Here is a 22,799-nt window from a genome sequence, read left to right as displayed (position 1 = left end):
AGAAAGCAATGGTAGGAATGCCCAAATCCCTGCTCCCTCTAATGTACTCTACCCGCTGTCCTTCTGAACTAAACTCTGAAATACCTATAATTGTTTTTTACTTCTAGACCAAATCAGTTCAAAGTAGTCTTAAGAGTATTCTGTTACACCTATAGGTCATTGCATCAGGGTTTGTCATTGTGCAGTTAATCTTTTGCCATCACTTTGCATCTAAATACAACTCTGAAGTTCTTTACTGTTTTTTAAAAGCCTGGATAGCAAGAAAGAATAAGAAATAAAAGTAAGTATAAAGGTTATGTTAAAGTTCATCTACCTTTTCTGGTCTTGAGGCCATGTGACAGCTCATCAATATCAGCAGGTAGGGAGAATTCACAACCTTTCTAGGTAACATGTGCCTATGGTCAGGCACTCTGACAATGAAAAAGTGGTTGCTCATGCTCAGGTGGAAACTCCTGTGTTTAAGTTTGTATGCGTTGCTTCTGTCCTGTGACTGGACACACTGAAAAGAGCCTGTCTCCCTCTTTACCACCTGCTCTTCAAAAAGTTTATACATTAGAAAGATTCCCCAGTAATGTGGACCACAATAAACACAGTATATATTTGGTATAAGGTACTCACTTCTATATTAGAAACATGAGATTATGTCCCACCTATTCAGGAGCCTGATTAAAAGAAAACTAGAAAAGCAACTATTTTTTTTTTATTCTTGAGAAGGGAAACCAGGAAACACCCAAAAGAATTCTTTTTGTAATATTACCTTATTAGAAAGAAGGTTAAAAATAGCCATTAATTGATTTGCATAGATTTGTCTCAAAAAAATTCAAATAGTAATAGTACCTTGCTTTTTTCAAATTATTATAATCACTTGAGACTTACAGAAAATAATGTTCTACCTGTTGTCTGATCTGAATGAATGTATAGCAGCCCTTGGATTCCCTTCTTCCTGACTCAGTACATAACTAGGAAAGGCAAATGTTTCTTAGAAGTTGCTTCTGAGCTGATTATACCTCAGCTGTTATATCTCCTGGGATCTAAAGGTGGTGTGGGTGGGGGAAGGATGTAGTAGTACAGGCCTACACAAGTTAACTGGGTTACTGATAGCAGGGTAGTGGTGGCACATAGAGCTTAGTGTTGTGACTTCATGAGTTATTTTCCCAGATTTCCTGAGTAATATTGCACTCTGTGGTCAATCATTTGCTGCCATAGCCTCTAGTCATCTTTCTGTATTGTGCTCCTGGATTTGCATGTTCTTTGAAAACCTCATTCCAAGTCAAATTTAGGCTAAGGCATCATGGTTGTGGATATTGTAGGTAACTCAAAATAAAGGTAACATTTCTAAAGATCTTAATGATAACCAACAACATCTTTTTGGAGAAAGAATGGTCTCTCAGAGTGATGCTCATGATTCCTTCTGCAAAATTATGTTGTCAACTTCAAGAGAGGACATTCCTTTGTCAAAAAAATGATGTTATTAATATTAGTCATTCACTCCTGCAAGAAATGAGGAAAGACATGAACCAAAGCAAATACCAAAGCATTAAAAGAAACAGAAATTCAAAATCACATTTTTTCACAGAAGCCTTCTTATTCCTAACTTCTTTCTGATGAAGCATTACTGATTTTGCAAAAGAAAGGTAGCGGACACATGTCCAGGTTAAATTTCCTTCCCTTTCTTACACCTTCCATTCTGGATTGGTGGCAAATGTCTGTCTTTAGCAGCTTAGCTAACTGTTTTTATCCTTCATGAGAAGCTTCCAATTCCGTACCTGATAACGGCCTTCCAGCAAAGGGAATAGAAGAATACAACTGCTTCTTAGTCTACTCTTTTTCTTTGCATTCTGCTTGTGTTAGAATAAATGCAGATATGTGGAACAGAGTGTAATTAAACTGAAATTAATGTGATTATCTGTTAAAGTATTTTCTGGTATTTTTTTTAAATGCCCTATGTGCGTATTTGAAAGATAATTTTTACAAATATGTAACTCAGTTGCAAGCATGATTTATGTGGTAGATTGTGGAGTAAATAGAATCTTCTCTAACACAGTCTTACAGGCTTTTGAGTGTGATTTTCAGAGTTCAGTTTATTTTCTGCTGTCACCCTAGCTGTGGAAGGACACATAATTCACTGGATTGAAAGCAAAGCCTCATTTGGTGATGAAAGTAGCCACCAAGCCTACTTGCAGGACCAGTTTTGGAGCTACTGGAACAGGTATATTTTTGTTATTTTTCCTTATAGATAAATAGGACTTCATTTTAAAAAGAAGTTACTGGATAAAACACTACTGACTCTACATGTTACTAATCTGCCATTTTGAATGTCCTTTTCATTTCAAGTTGGTGTGCTGAAATATTTGTAAAAAATTGAGGTCTTAATCATTAACATGCCGCAGATCTATGTGGTGATTTTACAGTAATGCTAAATGACAGAGTAAGTTATTTTGGTACAGAAGTTATATGTCAATTTTTTTAGTACCTGACTTTGAAAGGAGATTTTGCTGTAACATTTTGGAATATGTGCAAGGTGACAAACTTGTTAAAAAAATTTTCACAGTCTAACCAAGTGGGTTTTGTGTATAAAGGATGTTATTGCTCATTGTCATTGTAAGTAGGACAGTACTGTTTCACAGTGGGTTTTTTTAATAAAGTTTTTCTTTTGTTTATTATTTACATTTGAAGCAATAACTACAATTATCTTCAAGTTGAAAATGTAAGTATTTGCAGGAGGGTAAGGAGGGAAACAAATTGTGCTAGACAGACTTTTGTGGCATGTTGATGGTGTAAAGGTATTTTCTTTTAAATATGGTTAAAATACTTCTGCTTTATTGTTCTAAAAATCATTATCCATGACACCTCCTCACTGGAGAATTTTTTTCCCGAAAGATACTAAACACAATGCTTCATCTTCAGTGCCATTTTTGTATGTGGTAGAACCCTAAGCAAGATAGTGAGTGAGGTTTATTAAATTTTTAATAAAGGATTTTTTAAAGCATAAATTTAGAATTTTTCTCAGTGTCCACAAGAGAACATCAGAGGGATAGTGGAGAACATGGCACAAATGTGTGAACATGCAACAAAAAGGGGTGTGTGCCAATATCAGAGAGTAGTCTGGTGACTGTTAGTATTTCAGCTGAATGTGAAAATCACTAGCAGTACCTTTGAAAATACCTTAAAAGAGGTTCAGTAAAAGGCAGCAGAGAAAGGGAAATGAGATCCTGATAATAACATCATCAAAGTTTGGAATTATGCTCTGCAGCAACATTCTTGATTGATTTGAAAAGGACCTGCTCTTATTTGACAATCCCAGAAAGCAGAGAATTGGAAAACTTGAATAAAAGTAATGGGAAACTTGGAAGGCTGTCAATTGTTGGATGAAGATATTATACTTTAGGAAAGTTGTAGAAAATAAATTGTGAAATACAGATTATAAAACTTAGAAAGAAACTTGAGTATATACAATATCTAAGCAAATGGTGAGAATGGCAGGAAAGAGTGTGATGCAAACAGTGCTGAATTGCACGTCCAGTGTAAAAGAAATGGAGCAGCTCAGGCTGGGAGAAGGCCATCAGATGTACTGGAATACTTTCTGAGTATAAAGGGTGTGTTTGAAGGGATCCATGATGGTATCAGAGAAAAGCAGCTCCAATAAGTGAATTTTAAACAGATAGCATGAGCATAAAGATACTAAGTTGAAATGGGGTGAAAGTTCCATAGACGGGTAGGATGAACAACTGATCCAGTTGTTGTTTGTAGTAAAATTGCCATTGCAGTTCTGTCCTTTTTTTGTGCTACAAAGTCTCTATCAACATTTTAGTGTAAAACATTTGAGAATAGTGTGTACCATTTGCATCTGACATTTCCAAAGGAAACTCCTCTTACGCTTTTATCAAGAAACCAAGACATAGCTAACTTCATTTTAATTTTAACAGGTACCAATTACTAATTCAACTTCAGAAATGGAATAACATCTCTCACTGAGCTGTTAGTCAAGTATCTTTAATGTTGCAAGCTAGACTGGAATGATACGTAGATCAATAGAACATTTTGCAAGTAGTTTTGAGATTTTGCCAAATCTGCTGTTATAGCTGTTTGTATTGAAAACAACTACAAAAATGGTTGATTCTTAAATATAGTGAATTTACATTCATATAAAGGAAACTAGAACTCCATTGTAGGATTTGTTACACCCTAAATCCAAAATCTAGGTTAATTATGGAAATTAGGCAGATTTCTATGCGGTTTTTTTTAAGAATAAATCCCATTAGTTTGAATTTTGGTACCGTTTGGCCAAGTGGACAGTGCCACATCTTCTGAAATGAGTTCTGAATTACTGTAGCTTCTAATATAATGACAGTTGGGTTAATGAATCCATGTTGGCAGATTAGGTTGCACGTAGGTTAGGCAGCTAACTTTCACTGGTCTCTGAAACTATTTATATGAAAGGACACAGGTGTAGCTGCACAAACTGTGAATCAATTTTGTATTATTTCATCAGTCTGTGCAGAGGTCTCTCAGTGAGAACCAGATTCTCAGTCAGTTCACCACACCTTTGTGTCTCACTTCCTCCTGAAAGAGAAATTATTTGGACAACAAGCATGAGTTCACAATAGAGATGATACAACACTCAATAAATAGTTTGGTGTTTTGTTAACCTGACCCATTGGCTGAACTTAAAACAGAAATTAAATTCAAGAGAAAATCTGTATCGCCTGTTAGATGTGGATAAAAATACAAATCTAGATACTTTGAAAGGAATGAAAGTGAGAGGTTTCAGACCTATTCCATTCAACTTTTTTATTGCTTCTCTAAAAATTAGGAGTCAAACTGGAAACGTTTCTGCATTCTTTTCTCACATGTCACAGATGTAAGATGAATTTTACTCAGAATCTGACTGAAATCTTTGAACATAGCTGGGGTTTGTTTGCTGTTATGTGTGTATTTCATTAAATCCTGTACTTTGTGCTAACTAAATCTGTGAGTGTCTGTACTGACAGGAAAGAAATGGCACTTTCTCATTTAACAGAACAGCTCCCTAGATGCAGTCAACCATGTCTGTTCACCTCAGTGCAGAAGAACACCTTTTTATTACTCTGAGTTCTGCAGGGACAGCTTAGCAAGGTTTTTTATGGCTCATACATCAATGGTATTGTTAAGCAATTTTCAATTGCAGTGGTGCACTGCAACCTCATCTTCAAATTAAGCTTCACATTAAAAATGTACAAAGTGTACCTTGTCAGTGGATTTGCACGGTTATAATTTAAGATGTTGTTTAGATATTGAGCTTTTTCAATAATAAAGAAACAGGAAAAGACAAGTTTGGTCTTGCCTATTTCCAGCGTGATTTTGCAGAGTGATGTTTTAGGAAAAAAAGCTATTTTATATACTGGACAGACTTAGTATAAAGTCATTCATATACTTCTCTCAGTATGTTTGTTCCTTCAGAGTGGTGGTATCCACTGAGCAGGCTGTAGTTTACACTGCCGCTGGGTAAACAAAAAAAACAAAATATAATTGCTTTGTGCACATGTAGTAGATACCACACTTTTCATTTTTCACTGGTCTACATTGGTGTATTTGTTGTAAGCATGAGAATAAAAGCTGTTGAATAGTCTGTGTGACCAAAGGTAATTTGGAGAGCATGAACAGGAAGTTATGCAGATTGCACTTTAAAATGGGGTCTATGAGCATGTAAATTATTTTAGGATTTAGATGAATGTTGCTGTTTCTTTTTTTTTTCCCTCCATAGTGTTTTTATAACTGATTTTTATAAGTTATTTTATAACTTTTTTCTAACTTAAATTAAAAATTGGAGTCCTGGCTGTAAAAGTCTGTTAGTCAGAGATGACAGGCATGACTACTGTTTTCTAAGGATATACAGATCAGCAACACATGGTTCATACAGTAATTAGTGGGTGCACTGTCAGTGACTTGCTGTAAGAAGATACAAACTCGAATACAGCAATTTACATTTTCTATCTTCTACAAGCATGGCTAAGGCATATGTACAATCTGGAATGTGATTTCTAGAGAGTCCCAGGAGAAAGCTTGACGTCATTATTAGCTAAAGAAATTTTACTATATGTGAGGAAGACCGTAGGAAAATGTCATATTTGACACTGTTATTAAACTAAAGGCATTTTCACATAGTGGAAAAGAAGCATTTCATCTTCTCTTTGAATAAAAATGCTAAGTCATCTCTGTACTAAATTTCTTCCACCATTTGTTTGTGTTCCAAATGCTGTTAGTCCTGTGCTTCTGCTTTTTTGAAAGAATAAATAAAAGAAAGTTTCCCATAAGTAATTTTAAAGTAGTAATCACACTTTTTGGCAGCCTAAATTCATGATTCAGTGTGTTGTTAATTGGTATATTATGCCTGATCTTGAGACTTCAGTTCATAACTATCAGTCATAGTAAAATTATCAAATTATCATAGAACCCCGTCAATTAATAAAAGGATATTTATTTCAGAGAAGTGCAAACACAAATGATGCAAAGGATTGTATTTCACAACACAAACACAGATAATGTGTTCCTAGGGTTTTTTGAGAAGAGTGTTCTGTTCAAATGCATTTACAGTTGATTGTGAGGATGAATGATATGTGAGCAAAGTCTGAATCAGGACATCAGAATTATAGACGTTTTTTGCTGTTCATCTCTTTAAATTGGTTTAACAGTTTACTGTGAAGACTGTTGAAGTAATAATTCTTGTCTGGTTGTAGGTGGTAGGGGAAGAGGGAGATCTGTTGTGGGTTTATGGATGTCTGTTCTATTAACAAGTTCAGTATTCTTCAGTTGCAGATGGTTTAAAAATTTGTATTGGTGAGTTGAAAGCCATTGTAACAACCTGACTTGGAAGAAACCTTGGGAGTTACATTTGTCAAGTGGCTAGGAAAACTGTTCATGCATACCCAGTATCCAAAGCAGCCCAAACATAAAGAACTGAAAGGTCATTCTTCTTCTTGCAGTATGATGGTTTGTTGACATATTTTGACACACTGGTACAATGCTGAAAGGTTTTGACCTTACTTCAACACTGAGGGACTTAGGGTTTGTTTAGCTCTCTAATGCTTGTAGATTTTCACACATGCTGGATTTTGCTATGCTCCTTTTTCTCTCCCTTTTGGCTCCACTTGAATTACTAAATTAATCTTAAACAAAAATGGATGTAGATAGAAGAGAGAGTTTATGGTGATTTTTACTGCTTATGACTTTATATAGTAAGTTTCTTCAAGTTTTTTTTCAAGTGAATTACTATGCCAACTTGCTAACCTTAGTAGCACTGAGTAAGATGCGTTTGTTTATAGACAAGAAGAGAACCAAAAGCAGTGAAAAACGCCATTTTCTACTAGTTTATTAGTAGAAAATGCAGTTGTTTACTTGGGAAGATGGTAAAACCATGTTCTTCTGCAAGATAAACAGATGCATGTGTGCATTCTGATATACCTACGAACACACACAGAGGCATATATATCTCTGCACTTCACCAATGTCCTAGATACATTTAGCCTATTTCAATAGCATTTGATATTAGTTTTGTCTTTATTTATGACACACGAACAGTATAGAAATCAACATGTAGCATATGAAAAATACATTTTTTTGCTCCAGCTCAAAAGTAATGTTTTTAGATCTTACCTGTCATGCTCTCTTCAACAATGTGGTTGAATAACAGAGCATGAAACCATTTTCACTGAGACTATGGCTTATGCATAATGTTAATAATGTTAATATTAATAATTGCTATAATGTTAATTGTTTTGTTGAGCATTGTAGATTGGTTTTGTATCAAAACTAATTTTTGTCAAAGCAAAGAAAGAACAAAACATATTTTACTCATAATTTATATTTGAATGATTAAGTATGTATTTTCATGCATTGTTCTCCTTGGATACAGTATTTAATACAGACATGAAACTGGGATTTTCATTATAATTTAATTCCCTTATGTAGGTCTCTTTAACTGCTAGATTGTTACATCCTGAACTTAAAAAATAGTATGTGAAACAGTATATATCTTTGTTTACATTATTTTTCCCTTATATTTTTCGGAGCTGTCTTAAATATTTTCTTGTCACAGGAGATTCATGTAATCTAGATAGAGCATTTTCAACTTTCTTCCATACTGCTGCATGGCTTCAGCTCCAGTTTTCCTGGTATTTCTCATTCAGATTAGACAAGCATCTAAGTTTATGTACAATAAGATATGACAGCACAGATCCTGCTATTCTTGCCAAGGGCCTGGTTGCAGACACTCCACTATGTCAAAGAATGTCAACCCCCCACATACCTTACCTTTCAGAATTCCTTGTAATTTTTAATTGACATTTGCATCTGACATTTTCAATGTATTTTTTAGTGTTGGTTCTGTATCTACATACTAATAGTAAAACCAAACTAAAGCAAAAAGAATACCTTCTTGTAAACTATGATATCATGTATTTTTTATTTAACGAGGTCAAGTTGCTGGGCTGAAACTCAAGAATGATCAACTTCCTCTTCCTTTTTGTAACTCTGTAGGTGCTAGTCTAATCCATTTCAAATGACAGTTGAGGAGGGTAGTAGGCGTATAAAAGTGAAATTTAACTCTTAGTACTAATGAACAAAGTGTAAGTATATTATTGTTACTATGCATCATGTACAGAAGGGATACAGAGATTTCAAGGAAATTTTAAGAATACTAATAGAGACTTTCCTTTGAGTCAGGTACTTGAATATTGAAAGTGAAAATATTTGTACCTGTATTCATGCCAGATATGTTAACAGCATAATATTGTCAATTAAGTAAAACTGGCAAGTATGTCATTTAGCTACATGTCACAGTTGTTGGGCTTCTTTGCCTTCAGAAATCTCAAGTTTTTATTTGGGTTACAATACTAAAAGCCTAATAAATTAGTTTAAGCATAATTATCCATCTACTAGAAGTTAGAATGAAGGACTACAGTTGATCATAAATGTCACAAAGCAGAAAAAGTGGAAGCAGCATTTTGTCACAAATAATGCTGCTTTTCTTCTAATTAGTTAATTTACATTTTGCAAATTAAGGGCAAGATTCAGACAGAAGATAATCTAGTAGCATATCATAGCTTTACTGACCTGTATTTGTATATGCCAAATTTAAGTTAATTAGAAATGTAGATGCTGTTTGTTTTATCTGTCAAAAAGCTCATGTTAAAAAAAAAAATCTAGACACACTTTTTCCCCCAACATTTATCATCTAAATAATAGTCTTGCCAAGATGGCAGCCTCATAATAAACTCTTTTCAGTGGAGTGATGGGTAATGAAGCTTGCTTGTGAAGGCGGCGAAAAATGTTGTCTAGCCAAATGTGTGGATATGATGGCTAGAGAATCAGTGGACTTTCTCAGTCATCAATCTTTTTAGTAACCTCTTACACATCTGAATATTTTGATAGATGATCTAATAATTGAGTTATCTATCTTTCTAACTATCAGAGTTCCATAAAAATTATTCTCACATGCTATTGAATATTATATATATTGAGCATCCAGTAAATTTTTCAAAAAAGGTCCAAGAGGTGGAGGAATTTTTTTTGTCTTAAGCAGCCTTTAATATATTAAATGATAAATTACTATGTATAGAATACAAAACTATATGTACTAATACAAGGAAAAAATAAATAGCATCACTAGCTGATTACAGCTAGGACTCAGTAAATAAGGCATTTAAAAGCATGAGACTGGTGAGGTTAATGCACAATCTAGGAGTAATTTGCAGTACAAGATGAGTAGATTTAGTAGTCCCTGGACAGTTAATGGACAGGAATCACATTTCCACACAGTTTAACAAATTCCTTGTGCCTAAGTCTTGGCTTAGGCAAAAAGAAATTCAGTGTCACTATGGCATACCACGGTTCCATTCAGCCCCTGTGAGAGCTCTGAGAGAGTTTCTTTTGATTAAAGATGAGACTGAAATGTATATATTGAAACTTCCTACATTTTGTTTATTCTGAGCGATTGTACAATATGGATATCTGTTTCCAGAGCACAAGAATCTGCTTCCCTAGAACACTAATCTTGCATTAAAGGAGGCACTGAGGATATTTGGATAAGTTGCATTAAGCACATCATCAGATGTGTCTTACTAAAGCTTTTCAGTGGCAGAGCAAAATGGTTATTGGTGTTGGTGTATTTTTTTAAACACTACGTTATATTATTCTCAACTTCAAATGCATTTCTGGTTGGGTAAAAATTATTTTTACAATAAGAAATATATTATTGCATTAAGAATATTTTTAATTCAAATATATTTTTTCTGCCTCAGTGCCACCAGTTTATGTTCAATTACATACTTTTATAGAGATTGTAAAATGTTCCTTCTTGTAAATTCTTGAAAACTGTGTGATGAGGACTCATTTTTTAATTTATTTTCATTTTTTTAGTACTTTGTTTGTTTCATAACTACAGCAAGGTATAAACTTGCTGTAGTTATATGATGAGTAGTTGTCCAGTTAGGAAAGGAGCTTTTCTTTCTCTGTTCAGAACAAGAGTGACTGGAGTATTTTCTTGAGGATATCTAAAAGTTTTTACTCATTGCAGAATTTTGATGGAAAAGTATCAGAGGGATTTTCTTTATAGTTACTACCTGCTTAAAGGAGAATGAGAAAGATGGATTTCAAGGACTTGCATGTTATCATCATTTGACAACACTTTGTGAAAGTATCATTGACCCTCATGGGACCTTGCCACTGCACATGGATCTACAAATTGAACAAACTTTTGGCTGTCTCACTGGCAGTGGTTGTGACTCTTACGATGAGCAAACAGAATTCTTGATGTTTATTAGTTCTTGCTAAGCATGCGTAATTAGTTTGATAAAATTTGTGTACACATAAAGCAAGACACTGAGGTAAGGTGACTTGAGTATCAAAAATGTGGAAGCTTACAATAAAATTTAGCTCTGAAGTTCCACATTTATCTTGCAATGTTGCATCCCATTTGATGCATTTTTGCATCAAATTTTGTCTACATTTTTGTCTTCAGTAATATTTACATTGATTTTATGCAATTTTAAGTTACATAAGGATGATGTTACAGAATTATAATTTAAACCTAGAGCTAAGGCAGTAGGAAACAAATTACAAAAAAAAAAAAAAGCTTAAATTATTCTCTTTTATTACTTGTTGAATTTTAATAGAAGAAAGCTAAAATTGCTTCTGAATGTATAAATTCATAAGCAATTAACTGGAATTTATCAGTCAGTGTTATGTGGCTTCTTCTGAACTTAAGTAATTCTAGTTAGCATTTGTAGCATTTCTGCTGGAGAACATATCAAGCTCCTAAGAATGCGCAGTGTGTTATGCACACTTACATATATGTTTGTGTGTATACTTCAAGAATGTTTAGATCTTTATTTAGGAAAGAAGTCTTCATTTCCCTCTCCTAATCAAAATAGTAAGCATCTGTGTTCTTTCTTTTCATTTGATTAGCATGCTCTCATCCATCACTAGTCTTTGATATGAACATCAAGAAATCATGTCCTTTTATTTTAAATGATAAATGTTCCTTTGTCATGAATACTTACAGACATTCCAAGATTTACAGCTGAATTATCAAAGTGTAACTGCACAGCTTCTCTGATGTGTGACATTATTTGTGAAATAAAGAACTTTTAATTTTTTATGGGTAGGCCTTAAATATTGACACTGCAAGGCTAATTTAGTTGTGATGCTGCAAAAATTTTTCCTTCATCCACTGTTTTTCTAAGGCGTAGTTTATCACCAAGAGAGAATCTCAGCATGAGAATCTCTGCAGACATTCTATTTACATGTTCCAAGCCTGTCTCTTCATGTTTCATTAGTTAGGTCTGATGTCTAGTTAGCTCTTATCAAAACTAATGCCATCTGAAGTACCAGGCTTCCAGTGGTCACACAACCAACATAAAAATTTCAGTCTGACTAATATTATTAAAGACAGTATCTCTTTAAACCTGGGCTTTGTTTCAGTGTCTAGATCAATTATATCTTGGAAATTCATTTCAGTGAATGAGTCACTACTTGTTTCAATAAATGAAATACATCTGAAATTATATTCTGCACATTTCTAAATTTTAAAAATAGCAAAAATACAAGTATTTAAATCTTTGGTACCATTCTTACTGTGTCTTGATGTTACTAAAGTAGAAAGAGCTACTATATGGCTGGCTTCTCGTTGGAATAGTACAGTAAGTTAAAATGTTTTATAAGACAGACACCTAGATGGGATTTTATCAACTATTTTATCATCTGTTTGTAGCAAAATTTGAATGTGTCAGACAAATAGGTAATTTAATTTTAGTTCCTACAGAAAGCTAGTGTTCCTTGAAATCTCTGGGTTTACTTACACAGGATAAAACATTTTTTCCTCTTTTTTTTTTTTCTCTTTCATTTATTGTATTCTGAGTATATCATGGTTGAATTCATTTCATGTTCTGAGTGCTGAAATGCTGAAATTGAATCTTTGAAATTTATAGTTTTGAGATACTGCTATTTATAAGCTTTAAAATTTACAAAATAGTTGAGAGAGGAATTTAGTGAGGGATTCCATAAAATGATTTAAGGGCCCATAATCATGATTAATAATTGCAATATTTTGTTTATAATTGCAGTATTTTGCAATGTCAGATATACAATACACTGCAGTAATTAGAATCTTTTTAACTTTTTATTGTTGCTTTCCTCAGAGATTTTTACAGCTTCACTTCTTGTGTAGTCAATTTTTTTTTATTCCAATCTTGTTTAAATTATAAGGTCATGTAAAATTGATCATATTACTTTTATCTCTTTATCTGGAAAGTGCTATTTATTTTAAAATAAGGAAAATTACACATATTTCAGTCTTTCTGTAGAAGACTACTTTCAAAAGTATATTCCCATTTACTTGTTTCAAAAGGAAAAATGTTTTGGATCCTTTGCAACACAGCCCAACAAAGTGAAGTGGTATTTTCTGGCATACGAAGGATGCCTGTGAGTTTTTGAGATGCTGATGCTGTAACCAAACTTGAAGAAGACAATGATGGCAGTGTGCTTCTGTCCAGAGTTAATCAGCTGCAGAATTTGTAAACTGCATATGTGTCAAAGTTGAAAATGTTAGCACTCTGATAGAAGCTTGAAAAGGTTAGAGCTGATAAAAGCCATCAGCAGTTAAAGAAGGTGATTTATGGGAATGTAATGACACAAAATGCCTCATTTATCACTCAAAGATAAATAGGTTAAGGTTTCTGTGTCATACTTTAAAAATTTGACCACTTAGAATTGTCAAAATAGGTACTTAATTGCCCATCATACATTTCAGTTCAAATTTCCTTTGCTTGAATTTTGGTGATTTTACTGTTCTGCTTCTCATATGGTTCCTTTTAGGTCATTCATATTTCATATTTATTTCATATTTGTTTCAAATGGTATGCTCAGTGCTCTGTTAGAACTTTTATTAGGTAAAGCTGTTGATTTGAATGCTGTCCAAATCTTTTGTTGATTTACAATTTCATTCAGCCTAACTGTAAGGAAAATAACTGAAGGTTTCGTTTTCCTCTGTTCTATACCACTAATTCTCATCAAGAGTTTACAGCTTTCTAATTCAATCCTTACATTTCCTCTCCAAACTGAAATACGAGATTTAAAAGTGAATCCATCAACTGGTTTCCAGTTCCAGTCACTTAAGTTACTGTTTATCTCCATGCAAATTAAATTTAATCCAAAACTACCAGTACTGTTAAATGATCCTAAAACAAAATAAAAATGTTAGGAAAAATGCACAGTAGTATGCTATTCTTTTACTGACTTGATGTGAGGATAGCAGCAAGCAAATCCCATAGATTTGAGACTGACTGGTCTTATTTTAACTGTTCACTGTTTCATCATAGTGCTGTAAAAAAAGTAAATGCAAACATGGATAAATACTCATTAAGGAGTTACCTATAAGGCAATATTTGTAAAATAAAGCAACTACTCTAAAGACATTGTATTGATACTAAAATACAGGTTCAGCTGCCAAAAAAAATTTTTATCATAAAGTTTCTAAACATACATTTTTCTTTACCTACTTACCCGTTTTAAACTATTTCATCCTCCTATTTCTAGATCTTACACAGAAAATTCTGAACAGAATAATTTTAATTTTTAATATCAAAAAAACTTACCTTTTGGTTAGCTTTCTCAATTTATGGCCCCAGTTGTATAGCATTCTGTTTGTTCAGCGATGACCTTCCAGGTTCGATTTAAAAAGAAGTCAGAAGCATTTGTCATGTCTGCTCGATCTTGTCCAGAGGTACCTATTGTAATTATAAAGGACTAATAAGGTTGTTTATAATATAACAGTCTGACAACCCTAAAAAATCTTCTGGAGAGCAACTTCTCTTTTTTTTTATTTTGTCTTTCTCAAGGGAAAAAAAAAATCTCTTACCTGCTTGCTCTGTGTTGCACTGCATCTTTTTAAATTTAGGTGAGAAAGCATAAAGAACTTAAGCCTTGAAAAACTTAACTTAGTTTTAAAAGATAAGCTGTAAAATTTGCTTATTTGTAATGTCTTTTGGAAATACTTAGTAATAATGTGTCTGTGGTGTAGTTGCACCCTATATTTAATTGGTGTGTATCGAAGTGATGATGATGTACTTAGAAGCACTGAATTCTTTCACCATGTAACAAAAGAAACCCACTTATTACTGTGTTGCAAAAATATGTGATACATTAATATGGTGATCTCTGTTTCTTAAGAAAAAAAATACAAATTAAGAAAACCTATTTATTCTATTATAAACATTATTAACATACTCCTGTGAGTGTTATTATAGTGGTATTTTTCATTGTATGTCAGGTTTTTTGCAATTGTCTTATGATCATTTTCCCCTTCATATGCCTTTGTCTTGCTTCCTCTTTTCTCTTTCCTCCCCCATTTCAGCATCATCCAGCAATACCACTTTTTTTTATAGACATCTATATAAGGTAAACAAAAACCCAATGGAATTTGAATGTTTGACAGAAATGTTTACCTCTCTTGTATGGTATGTAACAACACTGGAGTATTGTCAGGCTACCATACATCATTCAAATACCCTTAGACAGCAAAGGCAAAATCTTGACAATTCAGTAATCTCATCATGTGATTTCAAGAAGGCTTTTTTTCATATCTACAATTGAGACAAATTTATGTTGTGTGTATTTATGGTTGTTAAACTCAAAATTGTCTCATTTCATTAATTTTTAACATTGTGCTCTCTTAATGACTATGAAGAAATGTATTAAAATGCCTTAATTATAGGGCTAGAAGAAGAGAAAGCACAAGTCTTTTTAGCATATGATCTTTCAATTGCTCACTAAAGGATAAAGAGGGCATTCAAGCGTGGTTTAGATAACTGTCAGCAATAATAAAATGCAAGGTAGTTTGTAGAGCCTTTAAAGACCTTTCGGGGAAATAGATTTAATTAAAAAACAATAAAATGGACTTTTCATTTCAAAGAAATCCAAAATGTTATAAAATTTCGAGTTGCTACTGTGTTAAGAGTAATGTATGTTTCCAAGGATAAGGAAAAATAACTGAAAATACTCTGTAGACTGCAAAGCAGTGATAGCTTTATTTTGTGTGTGTAAATGTATGTCCTTCAGCTTTTAAAACACAGACTATGAATTGCATATTAGAGATATTTCATGTTTTCTGAACTGTGTGATTTTACCTGTTTGGTTTCTTTTAGTTTTACCTTTTAACAAGGGTGGTTTTTAAAAAAAATATAGGGTGAACACTTAGCTTCTTAATGTAAAATTATGTTTCACAATTACCCTCAGAACAATATAATTTCTATACTGGCAGAAGTTCAGTTGCCTATTTCTTAGTCTGTAGGTTGCTATTCATCATAGCTGCCTGTCTTATATACTGTGGAAATACATTTTGAAGTATATTTCTGATTTCTGCTTTTTTTCTTCTCACAGAATCAAAAATCACATTTGTTCGTAATGTTTTTGGCTGTGCGATGTGTTGAAAAGTTTATTCAAGCACTTGTTCTGCATTATCGAGTTTTACCACTTCTGGCAAACTAAGAGCAACTTAACTTACAGTTCAGATCAGCAGTGGTTTATAAACAACATTGACTGCTGTCTTTTCAAAGTAGTTTGCACCCTTGCTGTGCAAAAGCCTTGTGCTTCCCTGAGGAAATTTTTGGTTTTTTCTCTTGCTCTGGTGCATACACTTTAATTGCTTTTAACCAGTTGGTTTGTTACAGCCAAGTACCGAATTAATCTGTACGAAAGTTGTCTTTGTGTAGCAAGGTGTTTTACAGATAAATCAACTTTACCAAAGTGAATTTTCGGCAAATGATAAAACTCTACCAGTTTTTTTGTTGCAATTGCTGGCCCAAGTACATTATCAAACTTGTTCATAATGAAAATGTGAATTCAATATTTAGGGTCTGGTTATATCCTCTAGTAAATTTAGTTTGGATTGTTAATTCGTATCAGTGTTCACTGACTGATCATAAAAATGGAAAACATCCCTCTTCTTGGAGTTGATGATTTTTCTTACAAGAAAAATAAGGGCTTGTTTTCTGCTTGCTCACATACCTTGAGCTGGAGCACAAATGAATAGCACAGCCTCTGTAAAATACACCGGGCATGTGAGAAAAAAAGCTAAAAATGTACAAATGTCTGGCACTGTTCTGCACAAAAATGCCTCACTGTTTTCTTCATTTTTGGGTTTCCTAAGGCTTGAGGACTCAGAATCCAAACTATGACAGACACATGCATGGTTAGCTTTGGCATATTTTTGACAAACAAGTCCCTCACATCATCCTTTTATCAAAGTCCTTTCTGTTTTCAGCTGGTTATGTCTCTTTCTTTCCACTCATCCCTCCTGGTGTGGTAGGACTATTAAGTGTGGTAACGTTTCTATAGAATATTCTCTACTATCTGAATATATATACTATATTATCTAATATGAAGTGATGGGCTCCTGCAGAATCAAGATCACTTCTGTTGGGCTTGTAAGTTCAGTAGAAGCTCAGGTCAAATGTGGAGTCTGCTTCCTTTACCTTTTTATTAGTGATTTGTGATCTGCTTAACAAAGTTTTGTGTAGTTGGGTTTTTATGACTTTGTTCCATGATTCATACCAGAGATGACTGTTTTTCTGTAGCAACTTCTGTAAACTTTGGTAGACACACTAAGCTCTCACTGAGTAAAACTTACTGTTGTACAGTAGTTTTCTCTTTTGTTAAAAATCACATTTCCTATATTTAAAGACCTCTCCTAACTGGTAACACTTCATTCAAACAAGTAAACTTTCTGTATCATTTCACTACATCAAAATGGAACATTCAAGAGAGGAGTGTGCATTACTGGAGGGCTGAAAACCTAATCTTCTAGGGCAGACTCTAGCTCCTTATGTGTTTGCCCAATAGTTAGCACATCTAACCTCAATACAAGCTGAGGGTTTCATGATGCAAATAGTAAAATGACCAAGATAGAATAATGGTCTTCATTTATACTGGTATGCATAATGATTCTTAGTAACTGATTCTCAGGCATTTGCCTCCAGACAATGGACAGGGTAAGCTATAATGGCTGTAAGTGTAGCTTTGAATTTCTTCTGTCATTGATCTTGTTTGTACTCTCAAGCAAATTACTTGTTGCTTCTATATTTAAAATTCACCACCTGCAAAAGCCTGATGTTGCATAAAAATATTGCAAGGTTAAACTGGTTTTCTTAAAGTCCAAGGTAAAAGACACTACAGATAGTGACATAAAAAGATGCTCTGTTATGAAAAATCTCTATTCTTGTAACAAAAGTGTAAACCTAAGCACAGACTTTCTCATAACTTTAATTTTCTTAGCACCATTTATAGGGTGTCAAGGAAGAGAAAAATAATCCAGAAGTACTGTCTGTACTTCTTTGGCATAAAACATTATAAAAACAACATAAAGTTCCAGATATTTCTTGGCTTGTGTTAAGAAGACAAGGGATAGGATTCTAGGAAAAACACAAATCATGTCAAACTACCACTCAAATAATTCTTCTCTGCAAAATGTCCAGGGGTACAAGTTCAGAGAAAATGATCTGTATTCTCACTATTATGGAGAAAACTTCCCCATTTGTAAAAGCTCACTGTATTGTCTCTTGTGTTCTGTGTTTTTCTGCACCTTATCTGTATGATCATTGTGTGCAGCTATGAAAATTAATACCCTTGCTTGTAGATTTTTATTTTAATTTAATCGCCACTAGACCAATAAGATGTAATAGCACTACTGCACTTAACCTGCCGAGCCTCTTCTCTCTCCTTGACTTGAATGGACCTCAAATTTAGCCTGAGTCTGTGGAATTGGCATGGTGGGAGAATTCCCATCCTGTGCAAGTCTCAGGAAAATGTCTGCACCATAAGGTAGATCTTACCTCAGAGCACATATATATGTATGTGTCTGAATTATGTAAATGTACTAAAATATGAAATATAAATATAATGTAATCTTATAATAGTCCTTTTTGTGTATATCAATATGCATATAGTTCGTATTTGAACTAACAGTGGTTCAAAATTGTGCCTTGCTGTTGATACATTTCTTGTATCTCATCTATAGTATTCTCTCCCTGGTTTTGCTATGATACATGAGTGTGTCTGAACTGAAACTACAAGAAAAATTGACTTTTTTTTAAGAACAAACTATATGAAGACTGTAGTTAGTTGCAGAGAAGACAAACAAACGGTGTTAACACCATGGGATATCGTTTTACCTCAGAAGTACACTGTGTGCTGCATGAGTCTTTTCTATGACATGAGGGAATTTGTGTACAACATTGCTTTCAGTAGCTCACACTGTCTGTTTTAGAGGATTAGTCAGATTTTATTAGAGCCCACTGAGTTTTGCATAATGAAAATTGTAGCAATAGCTAAATGGTATGAAATGTGGAATGCAGGATCTTTGCTTTGCCAAATGTTCTTCTCCAGGGTTTGAAAGAAGGAACAGGGAGAAGTGGGAGAAGCTTGAAAGTCAAGTCTGACACTTAAAAAACTTTTAAATTTTATTTAGATCTGTATTTACCTAAATATAAAAGTTAAGCATCATAGATTTTTCTGTTATGCTGGTCTCATGCAGCAGCAATAGTATTACGTGCAGAGTTTCTGCAGTAGTTGCTCATTTTAAAATGCAAAGTTGTAGGATTGCAGTAGTGTGTCACTTTGGACTGGTTTCTGTACACCTGCAAGTTAAATGTTTCAGATATATTGGGAGAAAAGTTGTTCACTAAGTTGTTTATTATCTAAATGCTACCCAATGCATATAACTGAAAAAAATTATCATCACATTTGTGCATCATGTGGCCATCATGTGGAGGTAATGGACACCAATTGAGATACAGGAATATTTCCTGAAATGTTAGAACAATCTTTTTTCATTGTGTGAGACTAGAGCAGTCTCTTTGGAGAGGTGTGCAGTCTCCATCCCTGGAGATATTCAAAACCCACCAGGACAAAGCCCTGAGCAACCATCTGTAGTTCACCTTGTCTAGCAGGACTAGACAACATCTAAAGGTCCTTTTTTACCTTTTTGGTTTCTGTGTTATTTTATTTATCATTATTTTTATCTGTATTACTTTTTTTTTTTAAGTCACAGAGGAATCGATATCGAAATAAATGGGAGAAAGGGAAATCTAAATAGCTTTATTCCAGTAGACTACTGGTTTTACATTTAATGTTAGTTTTCCTGCATTAAGAAAACCTTTCTTAAGTTTTAAGGATGAAAGAGAAAACTAGACTGAAGAAAATTAGGAAGATACTTTATCTACCTATGTATGATCTTCTGAAATCTAACAATAAGCACTAAACATCAATACAATACCAAAAACTAAAATAATAACCAGTAGGAACATTAGGAAGGAATAATGTAAGGAAAGTAGTAAGAGGGAGGTATTTATAAGTCCTATTGGTTTGGGAGTTTGGGGATCAGCTCACAGAAGAGTACACAAATGTAGACTTACAAAGTTAGCCGACATATCCTAATATGTTAAAGGCTGTAATCTTTTGAAAGAAGTTGGTTGGCTTTCCTGTTGGCCCTCCTATCAACTTTAACCTCCAACCTTCTCCAGCATGTATCACTACAAATAAAACTGCTGAGGTTTGACAAGAGGATATAAAGTCACTAGGCCATCGCACAGAAATCTCTACATGATTTTCTTTAACCTATAGCTTAAATGAACACTGCTTAAAGTCAGGGGTTTTAATAAGAAGTCATAAACATTCACTCATATCACTTTAGTTTTAATAATTACTGTTTTAACAGAGAAGAGAAGAAATATACATAGTAAATTATGTTTGACAACTGGAATTTCATGGTTTTGTTATTGGTTGTCTTTGATTATTATGTGAATTGCTGTTCTTCATTTTAATGTATACTTTTTCATGCAAGCTGCATATGATATCTCTATAAACATGGCATTTGTGTATGGTGTTATAAATGAATTTTTAGGTCTCGATTAAGGCAAACCAGATGACAAAAATAACTTGTGTTTGTATTTACCAATGTCAGAATAATAATCTTTGCATCTGTAGTCACTTATTATGATGTCGGCTTTTCTTTCTGTGTAGTAGTTTGGGTGACTTTTACACAATCCCTTTTAACAACCTAGGCATTTTGCAGGCCATAACTTCTGAAAGTTTTTCATAATTATTCTACTCCTGCAAGCTGCTTGTAGTGTTTTCATTTTGCCAGAGCTGCCATCCACAGTATTACTGTGTCATAGAATCACACAATGGGTATTATTGATATATACCATCACTAATGGTATTAATTCTTGTGGATTCCCTATTCTTATAAGCATTTGATCTCTGAACATAGACTTCACCTTACTTAAACTGTATTACAATCCTAAAATTGTATTTCTTTCCAGTTCAAAACCATACTAATTCAAAGTTAGGTTTTCTTCTTTGTAGTCTGTTATTTGCATGACAAATTTTATTGTGATGTATAATAATTCTTTTCATGCTTTTTGTTGCTTGTAGATTGTCATCTTTTTCACTTACACATTTTTCTCAGAGCATTACTTTAAGGGCTGTAAAAGCAGTCTCTTCCTTCTGAAATTCTTCCTTTCTGTGCCCAAGTTCTGTTCCTTGTTTGAGCCACTCATAAGTTCATCTCTTTGTCAAAGTCCACTTTCCATGATTAGGAAAGTACCACTCTGTATTTTATGAGGTACATACATCTTCCATCCCTGGTCATGCTTTCTATGGCTTTTTAAGCTTCCTTCTCAAACGTAACTAGCAGATACTGGGCAGCACTTTTTTTTCTTTTCCTAAATAGTTTGCGGTTCACTAGACAGGTCTCAGTATGTCCTGTATCTTGCCTTTTGGATGATTCCACTTTGCTAAAATACTTAATTGGTTTTCATCTCTCATTTGTTGAATATAAGCTTGTTATAAAAACGCTTTGCTGTTGTAGATGCAGTATGCTGTTGTCTGTTATCTGGGCTTGTGTTTTTCTTCCGTGCTTGGACTGTGACTAAGTGGTCCATAGAAGGTAGCTAAGGAAATAAGCCTTCTGTATGTCAGTTTACATTCATTATCTATATAGGAATATATTCTATATAGGAAACCTGCCAGGCATTCATATGTTGCAAAAGACAAATACTGATCTACACACTTGTCCTGGTGGAATGCGTAGCACACTTCATGTAGATTTTTGATGCTGCCTGTATCCAGCAATGGATGCTGTTTATCAAACCATACAGTATGTAAATTTTGGAATTTAGATATTCCTGGAAGACTGAGGACTGATTGAATGGAGTTAAGGGGAAGCTTTTAAAAAGCTACCTATAGTTAGTTAGTTATTTCTTTCTTCCAACACGATTTTAGATTGTATGAGTTAATATAATATAAAGAGTATAATTTAACTGAAAAGGCATTGTGAGAGAATTTGGTCACACCATGCCTTTCCCCCTGCGAGAATCTTCACCTATTACTTGTATTTTCCTCTGCAACTGAGAAAAATCAGCATGATATCCGTCTGTGTTCCTTTAGTATCCCCTTAACATTTAATGTCTATCATCTTCAAAAAGTGAGGCAGGAAGCAGATAGAAAGCTACAGGTGACTACTATTTGAGGAGAAGGGTAAGATGAGGCAGTAAAGGAGTTAAAATATTAATACAAAATTAGTACAAATTAAGCAAAAATTGTTGGCTTACTTTCCTCTTTGAGTCCTCTTGTACTACATTCAGAAGACTGTTATGTATTAGACAAGCAAACCCAGAGTTTAAAAAAATAGCTTTCAGGTATTAAATGTTTAGCTGGTGCTAGCAGAGATTTCTGATGCTTCTCATGTAGACAGTGTCAGCTACCACATTGCTTGTCAAAGCACATAGAAAAGTGTTTTCTGCTTCTGTGAAGTTACAGGGTGGTCACAACAGACAGGATACCAACATCTGTCATGGCACTATGAAGGGATTGCCTGTTGTATTGAGCTGTTACACTTCCTCACTGGAAACTCGTCTGGACACTTTCAGTGTAAGAATGTATTTGCAGTGGGAAAATTACAATAATCTTTCTATACTCAGTTACAGCTTCAGAATCATCCTCAAGTAATGTATATAGAAGTAGCAGAACCAAAATATGAGTATAAATTTATTAATTGAGGAGTGATTAAGATACCATGTGATATCCATAGGATGTGTTCAGAGAGCTTTGTAATGGGCACAATAGCAATGATTAGAAGAAGGAATGCTGATCCCTTCATGCATGAAATAGTTTATCCCACTATGGAGCCCAGGAAACTAATAAAGCTTCCGTGGACCAAAGCCATAGAGCTTAAATTGACCAGATTAAGACATTTTCTAGAAATGCTT

At 33.9% G+C, this 22,799-nt stretch overlaps 1 protein-coding gene across 1 annotated transcript in view; it reads left to right on the top strand.

Moving 5' to 3' along the window:
• The window catches only part of CDIN1 (CDAN1 interacting nuclease 1), a 125,597-nt gene that overhangs the window by 61,370 nt on the left and 41,428 nt on the right, over positions 1–22,799 (top strand). Inside the window, exon 10 of the mRNA XM_082282975.1 lies at positions 2,104–2,209. Within this exon, the coding sequence (XP_082139101.1) occupies positions 2,104–2,209 (106 nt within the window). The remainder of the gene's footprint in view (positions 1–2,103; positions 2,210–22,799) is intronic.

This window comes from Coloeus monedula, assembly GCF_965178545.1.
Source record: "Coloeus monedula genome assembly, chromosome: 6".
Lineage (NCBI taxonomy): Eukaryota > Metazoa > Chordata > Aves > Passeriformes > Corvidae > Coloeus > Coloeus monedula.
Note: the sequence above shows the minus strand (reverse complement) of the source record. Positions and strands in the feature narration are given on the sequence as shown.